The 14792-nt window shown below is 37.2% G+C and overlaps 1 protein-coding gene across 3 annotated transcripts in view; it reads left to right on the top strand.

Annotated features, from left to right (window-relative positions):
• Positions 1-14792, top strand: part of LOC134820767 (filamin-C-like) — a 77797-nt gene that overhangs the window by 24765 nt on the left and 38240 nt on the right. For all 3 annotated transcript variants that reach the window (XM_063831355.1, XM_063831356.1, XM_063831354.1), the window contains exons 6-22: positions 3487-3662; positions 3981-4074; positions 4283-4381; positions 4596-4687; positions 4850-4939; positions 5165-5276; positions 5589-5734; positions 7611-7760; positions 7965-8126; positions 9251-9348; positions 9541-9617; positions 9870-10013; positions 10656-10783; positions 12520-12635; positions 13737-13794; positions 14048-14159; positions 14445-14544. In XM_063831355.1, the coding sequence (XP_063687425.1) occupies positions 3487-3662; positions 3981-4074; positions 4283-4381; positions 4596-4687; positions 4850-4939; positions 5165-5276; positions 5589-5734; positions 7611-7760; positions 7965-8126; positions 9251-9348; positions 9541-9617; positions 9870-10013; positions 10656-10783; positions 12520-12635; positions 13737-13794; positions 14048-14159; positions 14445-14544 (1954 nt within the window). The remainder of the gene's footprint in view (positions 1-3486; positions 3663-3980; positions 4075-4282; positions 4382-4595; positions 4688-4849; positions 4940-5164; positions 5277-5588; positions 5735-7610; positions 7761-7964; positions 8127-9250; positions 9349-9540; positions 9618-9869; positions 10014-10655; positions 10784-12519; positions 12636-13736; positions 13795-14047; positions 14160-14444; positions 14545-14792) is intronic.

Below are 14792 nucleotides of genomic sequence, written 5' to 3' on the forward strand. Positions count from 1 at the left end.
TCTGTAAAGTATCAAGTGGACAAGTGTGTCACTGGGCATTTTCAATGTTTTCAAATCACTAGATTTGGGGACATATTAGTACAGACTAGTCTACAGAATTTGAGTTTCTCTCTACTTATCTTCTAAATCTAAATAAATATCTAAATAATTCACCATAAATCAATTTCAAATTAGTTACTCTTTTTGGATTTTCTAAATATAGACCTTTATTTAACAGAATGAGCCATTCTTTAGTATTCAATTTTCACTTGCAATAGTTACTTAAATATTCCCACTGTGTTATTAATACGCGGGGAGTACAAAAGCTGAAAATCCCGCTGTAAGATGAGCTGCTCCTACTTATTCGTTAATATTTATCAAACCGCAGAATAAATTCATCATTTTATTCTCCAAGAATGTCTGAAGTCAGCTCACGTCAGTCGATTCGCTGGCATTGTTTTGCTTAATTGGACAAAATTAACAGAGTCCGCGATTTCTAAGCTCTTTTTACAAACCAATACAATCTTACTGTTCTCGGATTAAAAGCTTCGACAATTATCCCTGTTTTTAACCCACGTGTCACTTCATATTGCCCACGTGTCACTTCACATTCTTTGTTCTCAACTCTCCTCGCCTGAGCAGCCTAGTTTTATCCTATCCTTATATTAGCTGGACATAATACATTGTCACGTGTTGTCAAGGCTCCGCCCTGAATCTCAACAATGAGTAGATTAACTCAAACCCTCCTCAAGTAATTGCAGCACAACAGAGAGTCAAACTGTAAAGAAACGGAGAAAGTGAAAGAGAATGTAGGACGGGTTGTGTCCATGTATTTTGTTCTTGAGATAACGCCGCGCAGAGAAAGTGAAAGCGAATATACCACGTGCTATCGTGTTAGGTACGTTATGTCAGTATATTATATACCTACATTATCTATGAAGGGCGGTTGGACCGTTCCGCTAGCAACAACTTGTTGACAGATACTGTCAACTTATCCTTGATAGAGTCTCAGTCAGACGAAACATTGACGTGTTCTGGTTATCATATACAATTAATCATTTCAGGGGACTTGAAAAGTTGAAATCATTCAACGTTGTCTTGTACAGCTGTAATCACTAATCATACGATGTGTTCTTAGAAAGGAACGAAATAAGAGCTACCATATAATTTAAAGTTATTATACAATTTACTTTGTGGCTTCTGTACTTTATATATTAGTAAATATATTTACTATTTAGAAAAGATAACAGATTTAGAATACCCATTTTACATAGGAATGGCGAATGACATGGACCCCTCCCCTAATTCTTAATCACAAATTTTCGTCACAGCAAAACGGAATTTTACCCCATACTTGGTCGCACGGCATATAAACCTCTACCAGTTTGCGGTTTCTGTTTAGGGGTTAGAATAAAACATTTTACGGCAGCTTAAGGGTTAAGTGATAAGTCGTATTCATAAAAAGTAAGGTTACAAGATCGGTCCCGGTCCGGCACTTTTTTCCAGTCCTGCGCCCGGCCAAAAGCAACAACAAGTGGTTGGTATAGACTATGAAATATAGATTAAAAGTATCAGAGCAGTGAGCATAGTATTATCTTTCTGTTTTGGTTAAGTAATATTTCGATGGATTGTATTTAAACGGAGTGTTTTGTTAATTAATATCGTTTTTATATGAAGAATCAATATAGTGATCAAATATTCAAACTCAAAGTAGTAGATAGGTTTTCAATATAAGTTTTGGCCCACTTCAGTATCGTATTCAATACCCTGAACCGACCACGTAGAACACGTTGCTGTGGTTACGCTAACCATCAACCATGTTTAAAATTAAAACTCGGCGTTAGAGCGAAAGGGTTCGTACTGTAGTAAAATAGAATGATGGATGCTATATATGATACTGCTATACCAATACAAGGATAATTAACTGGAATCCTGGCTTCGTCCCGTTCTCACTAAAAATCAGCATTTCATTATATTTGGAATCCGGGTCAAAATTTGGCGATTAAGCTAGGGCCTAGGACTAGAAAAAGTCTCAAAAATCAAAGAACAGTTAGGTATGGTTTCTGTTTTTTAAACGATTTTGAATGTCATATACTGTAAGTGTGTTTAATAATAAACGTTATTTATTCATTTGAGACGGCAGATCGTTCCTTAGGTGACTGGCAGGTTGAGGTATCTGCAGAATACGCTTCCGAAATGCATAGGAACAATACTTGTGCAGAAATGATAGTAACATTATAATACTGAGAATCTAGGAACCTAGTCACCGTAAAATTATTTCGCCGTCGGTGAAGAACGGCGCGTGCGAAAGAAATTGAAAATTAAATTTTATACAAAAGATTTCGCCAAAATTCGTTTTCCCCGCCATAACCAATGCGTTATAAATACTTAAATACAAGAAGTAAGCTTGTACCCTGCCTCACGTTGCAGAGTCGCTAAAAGCAGACAGTTCGCACTGTAGAGTGTGGCCGTGTCCAGCTCGCTCTGTGATAAAATTACCTTATATGGGCATTGGGCATCAAGTGCACCGTCATTCTGCGGACTTTATGTTTCGTCATCTCGGCAAACTCTTGATGAACCCAGGTGCTGGGCAAATTCCCAATGTGGACGTTGGTAAGTGGGAAAACGAGGTACCAAACGACACCTCGAGATCAGGTAACACGGGTGCTGTTGGTTGGTACCAGCGGGAGCTGATTACCTGCATGTGGTTGTAGGTGTGCTGTTAAGGGCGCCACGCTCGCGTAGGTGTGCTGTTAGTGTTAAGGGCGCCACGCTCGCTCGCCTGCTCGCTACCATGATATAACCCCATCTCAATATTGCTAACCCTTGTTTTATTTTTGGGTATAGCAGATATAAGTGCTGATGGGGCTACATTAACATATTTATACATAAAATATATATATATATATCGCGATTCAGGGATAAAATGATGAGTTATAAGTATAACACCATCACGCACAGAGATTGTATTTCAATTTTTCCCGAGGGATTATTATGAAAATAACGCCGACGTGTTTGAGTACGAGGGGTTATTTTAATATAACCTTAAACTTGCCGGCGTTTTGTGCTATAAACACCTCCGGGGTGTTGCTAAGTGCTAGGGCTAATTCGTTTTAATGTGTACCTTTCATTCTAACTATATGAGATCAGTATGGAAAATATAAAATGGAATTGGGACGTATATTATACTACTAGATAAATAAAACTAAGGTACTATGACATTTCATCAACAATCAAAACACTTGACAGTGCGCGGATGAAATTCTCATGGAATATGAAAACAAAACAAATCTTGTTGAGCCAAATTAGCGGGGCGGGATTATAGAAGCTGTGCCAGGGTTATTTATTAAGCGGGAAAAAATTAACAGCCGGGAGCCGGGATTATCAGAATCTATCCCGCCCGCCCGCGGTTGATTATTCTAACCCTGAGGTGTTTATAACTAAAGAAACATGTGTATAGACGATAACACTTGAACAAACCAAGCCTAACCTAAACCCCCCACCCAGGAAAAACAGTACGTAACTTCACGACGGACTGGAACGACGGACTGGCACTGTGCAGCATGATAGAGGCAGTAGCACCGGGCCTCTGCCCTGAGTATAGTAGTCTGGACCCGAACGCTAGACTGGAGAACGCTAGACTGGGTCTGGACAGGGCTGAGCAGGGCCTGGGGGTACCCAAGGTGAGAACCCGTCCGTAGATTCGTCCGGGTGTTTGAGTGACATTTGCCGGGGAACACTTTTTAAATTTTACTTTAAGTACGTGTTACACGGAAAACAGTTTTTGAGCAGATATTCTCACTTACATTTTTAATTATAGGGTAAATAATTTGTGGGTTAAACTGTAAAAGTAGCACCTACCTAGATTCAGATCAGAAAATAACTAGCATTTTACTTGGAAGACTAATCTACTGCTTCAATTAAAATTCTTTATTTTATAAAATACCCTTGGTTTAAAGAGAATACTAAAGAGATTGCCATGGTAACACTATCTATTTCAGATAATAGAAGCGGAAGATCTTGTGAACCCTAACATAGACGAGCTGTCAGTTCTGACATACGTGTCCCTGCTCAAGAACGCTACCCCTACTATTGGTAAAGTTACACGTTGAAACTGTTAACTCCATTGTCCGGACTCCGGACTCAGGACTTATGGAGTCCGTACTGAAAAAGAACAAGACCTGCTAGATTCCGGACTTTTATGCCCTTTCTTCATTAACTTATTATCATTGAAAGCAGAGTTTTTCAGGTAAGTTGTCAACTTTAACCTAAAAACATGTCTCTCTAACATGTGACACTTCAGATTTGGTTCCATCAGACCCTCTGAAGATAAAGATATACGGACCAGGAACTGAGACTGCTTTAGTCAACACACCTACTCAGTTCTTTGTAGATACTTCCGGTTAGTTTGACTTAGTGTTGCGAAGATTCGTCAATCCTGTAGCTCTGTAGTACCGATAAAACCCTGTGGTTACTTTGGTTACTTTGGTTACTGTAACATCTAAACATTCCGTTAACCCTAACCTAGATACCTTGAAACTCGATTGACGAATTTATCTATTATGCACAACGTTAACTGAAAATTACTTGCAATTACACTAAACACATATTTACAGGTGCTGGTTTTGGTAAACTAGATGTGGAAATTAGAGATTGCCATGGTAACACTGTTCCTATGGAGCTGTGGAAGAAGGATAACGAGACGAAGGTATTACTTTCAACTTGGTAGTGTGGGATGGGAGGGGGGGGGGGCAAGCAAAATTATAACCCAATCTCTAAACTCTTAAACTTCAGTTCTTGCTTCTTACTGTTATGACCAGCTATACATTTACCTACTGATATGTCCTGAATTATTACTGACTTGTTACAGGTTCAATACACCCCCCAAATACCGGGCCCACACAAGTTTCACGTGACCTACAACAAAGTGGATATCCCTGGTGGAGACTTCACTGTCAAGGTTTGTTTTTAATCGATAAACACAAATTTATATAATTTTATCATGAATAAAGTTAAAATTCGCCGAAAGACCAAAATTGTTCGATCAGATTTGAACAATTGGCCAGTTTAAGTCGATGATATATTCAAGGTTTTCAGTTCAAAAATATAAGTAAATGTTAAAGCCCGAATAAGTGTCTTCGTCTACTAAAAAATTAAGAGCAAGTTCTAATTTTCAAGATTTCAGGTCCTCGCGCCGACAGACTCAACAAAGATCAAGCTGTCCGGTGACGGCCTGGAGAAGGGGTTCGTTAATAAACCGACACATTTTGTGGTGGATACCTCTGACGCTGGTGTTGGTTAGTTATACTGTGGTTACTGTGGTTACTGTGGTTACTGTGGTTACTGTGGTTACTGTGGTTACTGTATCAAATGGTTTATGTCTAGTTTCAAGATATTTCCTTGTGTTTAGGACAACATGTACTAAACATCCAGTCCTGCATGATTATTACCAGCGGTACATAACAATTCGACGGCGGTAGTTGTGATAAATTCAGGACATCGCATAAGAACTGGATAGCAGAAATAATGCTTACACCCCCACTTCCCACTGTCAATTGTTTAAAACCTCATTTTAGATTCTTTAAATTATAAAAAACCTCCTCCTTCAGGAGACTTGGTGGTAACGATAGTGGGACCAGGAGGGAAGCTACCTGTGGACACTGTATTTGATGAGGACACTATGAAGTACACTGTACATTACACCCCTGACAAAGTGGGGCCTGTTCTCATCACCGTCAAATACGCTGGAAATGAGGTGATTATGGATCGTAAGAGGGGGGGGGGGGGGGGGGGGGGGGGGGGGGCGAGGGGGGGGGGGGAAAGCTTACGTTACTGTAATAGCTACACAATAGCTATATGTAAAACGGCTTACAGAGGTGGGAGATGGGTTTGAAATGGCCGAAATTTAGCATACGTAATATTAAAAATATTTGAACGATCCTAATTACAACTGTGGAATATGAACCTGGTCACTTCTGATACTGAGTAGTAGTAGCAGAATGTTCGCCGGTGGCACTGCAAAAAATACTTTTTCCCCCGAAAATCGGCGCCTGCAGGTGATCGTCACGTCTCGCTCAGGCCTTTCGGCTTCACTCGAGCAGAATATGAAACCTCGCTTTGCTGAGACAGAAATATTCATAGATTTCATAGATTTTTTCTGAGATTCGTAGATTTCATTTTCAAAATCACCTGGACACCCTGCTGCCGCTTTTTCCCTCATCAACATATCCTTATATTCAACCAACCACTTTCAATCATGAATACACCGGTTATTAATAACTAGAGCTTCTTATCTGTCGTTAAACATGAACTGATGTACAAATTCACTTAGATAACCCCTTCCTTGACGTGATAGTGTGGGAAAATTACTGGGACCACAAAACACGCACTGTTGCATGAATCCTTTTATATTTATAAATATTTAAAAATTTGTCACCATTACGTGGGTCGATTCTCAGAAACTTTCCCCTGTTAATGGGAAATTATTTTCTGAAGAAGGTTAACATTAAACACAATTACAGATAACTGTGTGCAGAGTGTGATAGCAGAGAGTGTGATGCAACGTGTGATTAGTACGTGCGAAAGTAGTGTATGTATGAGACCTTGTAATTAACAGTCAAAGATGCGGACGCGAAATCCTCAACATATAATATATATCCCTGTCTAACTGTCTAAATGACAACCTAATTCACGAAAAACAATCGATAATTACCGTAGAAATATTTGGGAAATTAATTAGAAATTAATAATTTTGCCTGAACGACCTTAGTTTTAACTGTCTCCTTCCTTGCTTTTGGACTATTTAATATCCTTTTCACTTTATAATCGGGCTTGAAAATTAAATCAACTAATGTTATCGGGATTTTTTCATAGCATCCAGAATACGCTCAATAAGTGACAGTTACCAATTTTGTATGATATTGGTAATATTTAAGAGCCTGTAAGAGCCCGTTATTCTGCAACGAACAAAAAAACATAAACGACACATAATAAGATTTTTCTGGCAAAAGCCCAATACTGTGAATCACGTGATATAGATTTGGTAAATAGTTTCTCTGCATACGTCAGCTTCTCAGTTGAATCTTATCACATGATGGAAAATCAATTCATTCGGTCCTCCTAATGGTACATTTGAACACTGGCAGAGCTGTGATTGGAGAACACTTGGTTCGGGCTACTCAGTCATCAGTTACAGAATATCATTATCATATTTCTCATTAATTAAGGAACTAATTTTGATTTAGTCCACAGAGCCCCTCTCTCTCTCTCTGAGGAAATCAAATATTTCGTAATAACTGCTACACAAAACAAAACAAAACCAAATAATCACATCCGCTCTCATGTTTCTCTTTCATGTTTCTCTTTCATGATGCCTAAGATGATGATGCCTAAGACGGCGTTTGGCAAAGAGCCACGTTGCGCACGTGGATAAACCGCATGTTAGAATTTGAGCCTTGATTTTACTTTATATTTTACACATTGAGAATGACAGCTGTATGGTTGGGTATTATTGAAACGTGACATCTACTTGCTAAAGCACATGTTGTTTCTTTTAATTGTACTGGCAACTTGTTATCTAATATCCTAATTAATTAATAATTCTTAATTACTGATCACTATCTCCACCCCAGGTAGAAGGATGTCCGTTCCACGTGGACGTGGTGGACGATGTGGATCCCCTCAAAATTAAGATCCTCACGAAAGGTCTGGAGAATCCTACCGTGGGAACGGAGATGAAGTTTGCTGTGTGTACGGTGGGAGCTGGCAACGGTGATCTCAAGGTCTGTTATCCTGTTCTTTCTCTTTCTCTTTCTCTTTCTCTTTCTGCTTCTGTATCATCATGCAACGCCATGTTTCTATTTCGTTTCTTGCACCCTTCCCTGACCCACTATAACGATCACTATAACAGTCAAACTAAACAGTAAACAAATATTTTAGCGGACAGGCGACAGTAGTTGACATATAAATAATGTAACCATGTACAGGTGACAGTAGTTGACGAGGACGGACATCCCCTAAAGGTGACAATTGGCGATATTGATCCGGACAACAAGGAAGTCAGGGTCACTCCGGAACACCCCGGAAAGCATCGCGTGTCCGTTACCTGGTCCGGACATCCTGTTCCAGACGGGGAGATTGATCTGGAGGTTTGTTCAAACACAAGGATGTATTTCCAGTTGTAGTTTATATTTATAGGCAGGAACTATATTAAATGTACTGCAGGCGGTCGCTAAATGCCTTGTTAAACGCAATGCCTTGTTTGTAGGCTTATTATTAGGCTTATCTCTTTTTGCTAAACAAAAACAAGGTATGAGGGCAGTTATGGCCGGAAATGTGAACTACTACTACAAGGACGGAAAACTGCCAGAGCACACAAAACTAGCATTTAAAGAACACGAGGTCTTAACCGTTCAAGGGGTTATCGTTAAAAACGCACTTATCTTACTGCACAAAGTTCGAAATATGTCTAGTTTGTTACCTAAATCGATTTCAGAAATTTTGCCTCCTAACACACCCAAACACGGAACGACACACGAACAAAACTTAGACTGGTTATCAATTTACTCACAGACTGACCTGAGATCTAGCATCTTTTATAAAGGCCCAATGCTCGCTATTTCAGAGCATAACACTCGCATTACATGCCCATCCAGTATATTTTCTATCAACATATATAAGAATTCGTCAAAAAAAGTACTACTAGACTTGCAAAGTGCTGGCTGCAACGACGAATGGCCACCATTTTTACTTCACAACCTACCTGGATTACGCAAATCACAAAGAACATAGTCAATAATCACTCAAAACCAAACTCATACAGCTCAAATTAAACAATCTGAATCAGGACAACATTTCAAACCACCTGCCATTCTAACAGCACATTCCTTATTTCACTGCCACATAGCGCATATCTACACTGATAACACACCTAATTGCGGTGAGGCAGCATCATAAAGTTACTAATATCAAATATGTTTGCAGATCAGGGCCAGTCGACTGACCAATAAAATTTTAATTGAATAGTTTTAATAGATAACATCACAATTATAATCTGCGTGCCCCTCGGGGATGAATATTTAACTTATTTCAATTATATATTACTTTTGAGTAAACATTGGCTGGTACTACGGACCAGTCCCCCAATCAATCATTATTATTATTAACAGCATCCCAGCATCCTGTAAAATGTTTAGATGTTTCATTTCCACGACTAAACTTAGAAACAATGTCTGATTCATTCCGTTAACGTTGCAACTAGCTATCTCTACAGGTAAAGAAACCTCTTGATCTCCTGGCTTGCATCGTGTCTGATGTTAACTCGAACCCTGTCGTCGGGACACAGGCTCACTTTACTGTCGACTGTAGCAAGTAATACTTTTAAATTCTGTCAATCTTTTAACGTTTCGATACTTTTAATTTCTTTTGGTCATGATAGTTATCATTTCTTTTCAAATGTTTTTTTTGCCGTCAAGTGTTTTAATCAAATCTTGCACTTTTAATTTAACCTCACTTAATCTCACTAAATAAACCTCAGTAAACCTCACTAAACCTCATTTTCAGGGTTGGCAGTGACGATCTGAAGGTAGAGATAGTAGACAGTAAAGGAGACCCTCTACACGTTACTATAGACAACCTAGGTTTGTTTCACTAGTTCAGCTATTTCGTGCAAATTACTAACACTTTTTATTTGAGAATATCCACTAACAAAACGAACATTTTCACAGGAACCTCAAAACAATATCCACTAATCACCATTTATATATCGATTTTTGAGTCATCTATTCGGAATTTTAACATTTAACGTTATAAATCAAAATGTATATTGTATTCGCGTATAATGTATTTGTGTATAATGTATTCGTGTATCTCTAACCCCAGCTTCCCCTCAGGCAGTGGCAGGTTTGGAGCAAGTTACACACCCCTCTCAGTAGACCCCCTTAAAATAAACCTGAAGATAGAAGACTGCCACATCCCCAGCAGCCCTATTACAGTTCATCCTATAGATCCTACCAAGATTATTGTAGTAGTGGACAGTGAGTATTCTTATTTGTTGTGAATTTTTTGTTAATTTCACTGCTAGTTATATAAATGGGTGTACCACATGATATCGTTTTGATCCATGTTATTAAATTGTCTCATCAGCTTTAGTTAGTCAGCCGCCAGGCCTGAGAAGAGTCTAGATTTTCTGCTTCTGCTACATACTTGAATAACATTTTAAGATTTTATGACAAACACAAATTTATAATTAATTTGTACGTATTACCTGTAAACAACTCAAACTTAGTTTTAGAGTTTTAGCGAAGTTAAGATAAAGAATGTTGCTGTTCTACTCAGATCCAGATTACCGCAGTAATCTATCAGATTATTAAATCTTGAGCCGTTATTTTGTACTCGTATTTTCATGAGATATGTTATCTTTCTGTTTTCCTCGTTTTCTCCTTGTAGATCATGTAAGTTATCACTTCTTGACTTCTTGACAGCTAGAAACATTTCCCCTTCTCTGCTTTTATCTTATATTAGAAAATCTAATTCCTTAAAATAAGTCTCAGCAAGAATCGTAGTATAAATCCTATGACTTACGACAGGAGAAGAGATCCAACTATTCCCAAACCTGGTGTTTAAATCACCTTGTATTGGAATCATTGGCCCTTATAAAAGATTTCCTTGTGTTTCAGGTGACAAGGACTGGAAGGTGGGAGAGCCTGTTGAGTTGGCTGTTGACATTACGGACGCAGGTCCTGGACAACTGGGGATCAACCTCTCTGCTCCTCCTGGAAGTGGAACTGATTGTCATGCTAAGGAGGTGAGCAATTGAAATATAACTTATAAATAAGTTATAAGTTATAAATAAGTAATAAGTTATAAATAAGTAATAAGTTATAAATAAGTAATAAGTAATAAATAAGTAATAAATAAGTAATAAGTAATCGTATGTTGTTTTTTATAAGTATAAATAAGTGATAGATAAATAATTGTTTATTAATCGTTGTTATTTGACTGGATCTGAAATTTATAGTTTCAAAAAGTATGCGGTATATGGTTGAAAGAGTTTGGGCTGTTAAAGAATTGGATAAAGCTAAAAATTATATTTTGTATAAGCACAATCTGTAAGTAACTAAGTAAATGCTTACAATAATTCTCCCTTCCTCTCTTTTTGTTGAGAACGTAATGAAACCTGAGCCATGGCTCCTTAACTCGTGGTCATGTTTTAATTTGCAAATGGACCGCTTCTTTTTCTTTGTTAACTATCAAAACATTAGTAACCGTAATGGCAATCCTCATGTCCATAATGCAACCAACAAATATTTTGTCATGTATTTAAATATTGGTTAGTCATTGTTCGAAATTATGTTCTGAGACTTGAGAAGAGAAAGAGCGCGGCGTACTAATAGTTTACGGCTTTGACGTTTTGTCTCCTTTTTTAGTATGTTTTTTAATATCGGCCAAATCAGTCCAAATTTTTTCAATCTCAGAAGTCTATCAGAATTTCGCCTGAGAAAACAATTGTTATCACTATTTCCTTAGCATAGTAACGGCAAATAGGCACAATACTGACAGGCTGTTAAAGTGCAATTAGGTCGGCATTGTTCGAAATTATGTTCGAAATTATGTTCGAAATTATGTTCGAAATTATGTTCGAAATTATGTTCGAAATTATGTTCGAAATTATGTTCGAAATTATGTTCGAAATTATGTTCGAAATTATTTTCGAAATTATGTTCGAAATTATGTTCGAAATTATGTTCGAAATTATGTTCGAAATTATGTTCGAAATTATGTTCGAAATTATGTTCGAAATTATGTTCGAAATTGTGTTCGAAATTATCTCAAATTATGTTCGAAATTAGGTCGGTATTATACCTACCTTATCGGACATAATTGTCACGGACAAGTTATTCACGGACCAAATTTTTCACGGACATATTTATTCACTGCTCATGAGTCATGAGCAATTTTTTGGAAATGTTTGGGCGGTCATGAGTCATGACCGCCCAAAAATTTCCAAAAAATTGTGAAAATTTTTGGTGATTTTTTAATAAGTGTTTTACTCTTTTTCTGAACTCTAGAATGTTACTGAGGAGTGATCATATTTGTCGTATTATACTAATAAGCTTATATAGTAATCGGTTACATACATATTTACGCATATGTAGGGACAGTGGACACGCACACTAAAATTAATAGAAATAATCACCGGACTTTATTATTCACGGACCTTAATGCCACAGACATTATTTTCACGGACATAATTATTCACGCTAAGGCCTTCAACGTGAAAGTAATGTCCGTGATAATTATGACCGATAACGGTATATGCCCATTGCCCAAAGAAACATTCGCTGAAATATTATATTATTATTTATATTATACATTATTTAATGTTATTTCCCCCTATTTTCAATCGATATATTATTTATATTATATATATGTACATTATTTAATGTAATTTCCCCCTATTTCAACTCTATATATATTATTTATATTATATATACATTATTTAATATTATTTCCCCCTATTTTCACTCTCTCTCTGTTCAGGTATCGCCGGGTCACATGACTGTGGTGTTTACTCCCACTTCAGCTGGGGACCACATTGTTAACCTGACCTACAGTGACATCAACGTTCCTGCTACTCCTGTCGTCATCAAAGTAGTGTAAGTGTTACCTTGTTAGGTAGTAAGTGTAGTAGTAAGTGTAAACTACAAAATAGTGTAAGTGTGAACTTGTTAGGTAGTAAGTTTAGTAGTAAGTGTAAACTTACAAAGTAGTGTAAATGTGAACTTGTTGGGGCTAGTAAGTTTAGTAGGTAGTGTAAGTGTGAACTTGTTAGGGCTAGTATGTAAGTATGGGGTTGAAGGTTCTGAGGTTCAGTTTAGGAGCAAGTGTAAGCCAGAGATTGGTTGTTTGTAATTTGGAATAGTGCCAGAAAATATCTTTATTCCTTTGCAGAACAAGACAAAAGTAGTATTTAAAACTTTAAAACAGTTGATGAAAGTGTACGGTGGTTTATTGGTATCAAATTTGGTCAAACCCCCGATATAAAGTTCATGTATTTAATTATTTGATTACAAAGTCCAATAACTCCAATTATTACTTGCTGCGCTTGCAAGTTTCTAACAAGCTACATTGTACCACCACGTGACCTTACTGCTTTACATTGATTGGCGCTCTGCCAAAATCCCTGATTATTATTGGCCAAATGCCAACGTTAGCCTGCATTGCAATATGTCATAGCTTCACTGATCAATTCAGCTGTTTTAGATCATTTACATATTAATCACTTTAATTAGTCATCGTCTGAACATTTGATTTGAAATTTGAACTATCTCTCCACGATTTTGAACGATTGAGTTTACGCTCCGAAGTTTTGAGTTGTCTGACATCTGAAATGTGATATGGGAAAAGCTAAAGGTGGAAAAACTAGACGGATATCCTTCGGATTTGCTAAAAAGTAACTAGTAGTGACATCTAGTAGTAACTAGTAGTAACTGGATTCTAGTTTCTAGTTTCTGTCCCATATTATTAGTTACCAAATATTCTGTGCCGTTTGAACGATGTCGGATACCGTTTCTGTTTTTATTCTTAAAAAGTTAAAACCTTATCCAATCCAAATAGGAAAAGTGAAATTTAGGAAAGTTGATTTACTCACAGTCAATAACCGAGATACATAAAGTTATGTATTACATCTGTTTAAGTACTTACTGCTATTTACTTACTGACCTTTTCACACTGTAAGTAAATTTTAATATTTTCAGGCCACGAGCAGATGTGAAGGCAGTGGTAGTTAGTGGAGATGGTGTCCGTGAGGGTCAGGTAATATAGATAAAATACAGCATTAAGTAGATAAGATACACTATACAGTAGATATTTATTATAAGCTATGATTAGAACTTGAACTTAATGTAAGCTTGAATATTTACATTTAAGCTTACATTTTGATGCAAGCTTACATGTCTTTGTAAATAACTCCAAATAACTTGTTTAAACGTGTTTATTTCTAATTTGTTCAGTTATGATCCCTGAAACAATCCCTAATCCGATCTTTAAGACATCCCCACTTGACCAGGTGGGAAAGACGGCAGTATTTACAATAGATGCATCAGCGGCAGGGCCAGGAGACCTTGATGTCAAGGTCAGGGGTCCCAAAAACCCCATAGATGTCACACCCATCGAAATAGGTAAAGACTTTTTAGTCTATGTTAGAGTTATGTGTTAGGGTTATTTAATATTTGTAAGAGTGACAAGCTTTTCTCTTCACCCAACTTGAAGATGGTATGAACTGGTTATAGGTCTTTTGATCTCAGGTTATGATCCATTAACTAATTAATTAATAACAGGTTAATTAACTGACCACTTTATTACATTCATACTAATTAACCGATTGATTAGTACTACATAATTAACTAACCAACTAATTATTACTAATTAACTAACCGATTAATTAGTAGATAACCCGGCCCCAGGTGATGGATTGTACGAAGTTACCTATGTGCCTACAGAGGAAGGTTCCCATATAATTGCTGTAAAGTACGCTGATCAACATGTTCCCGGCAGTGCCTTCAGGTAACGGAGTGTTTTATATTACTAGGTGTATTAGTGTGGTTAGTTTTACTTTTTTTCTAATATTCCGTGAATGTTTAACAAGGCTATCTTGTCGATTATTAACCGTATAGGCGCCATTTTAAAACTTCCGAGTGTTCATTTGGGCTTCGGCTAGTAATCAATTAAGGAACCCAAACTGTACTGGCATTACAAGCAATATGAAAAAACCGACAGTCGTAATGACAAATAAACTGACAAACAAATTTACA

The sequence above is a fragment of the Bolinopsis microptera genome, chromosome 9 (assembly GCF_026151205.1).
Source record: "Bolinopsis microptera isolate Bmic1 chromosome 9, MBARI_Bmic_1.0, whole genome shotgun sequence".
Lineage (NCBI taxonomy): Eukaryota > Metazoa > Ctenophora > Tentaculata > Lobata > Bolinopsidae > Bolinopsis > Bolinopsis microptera.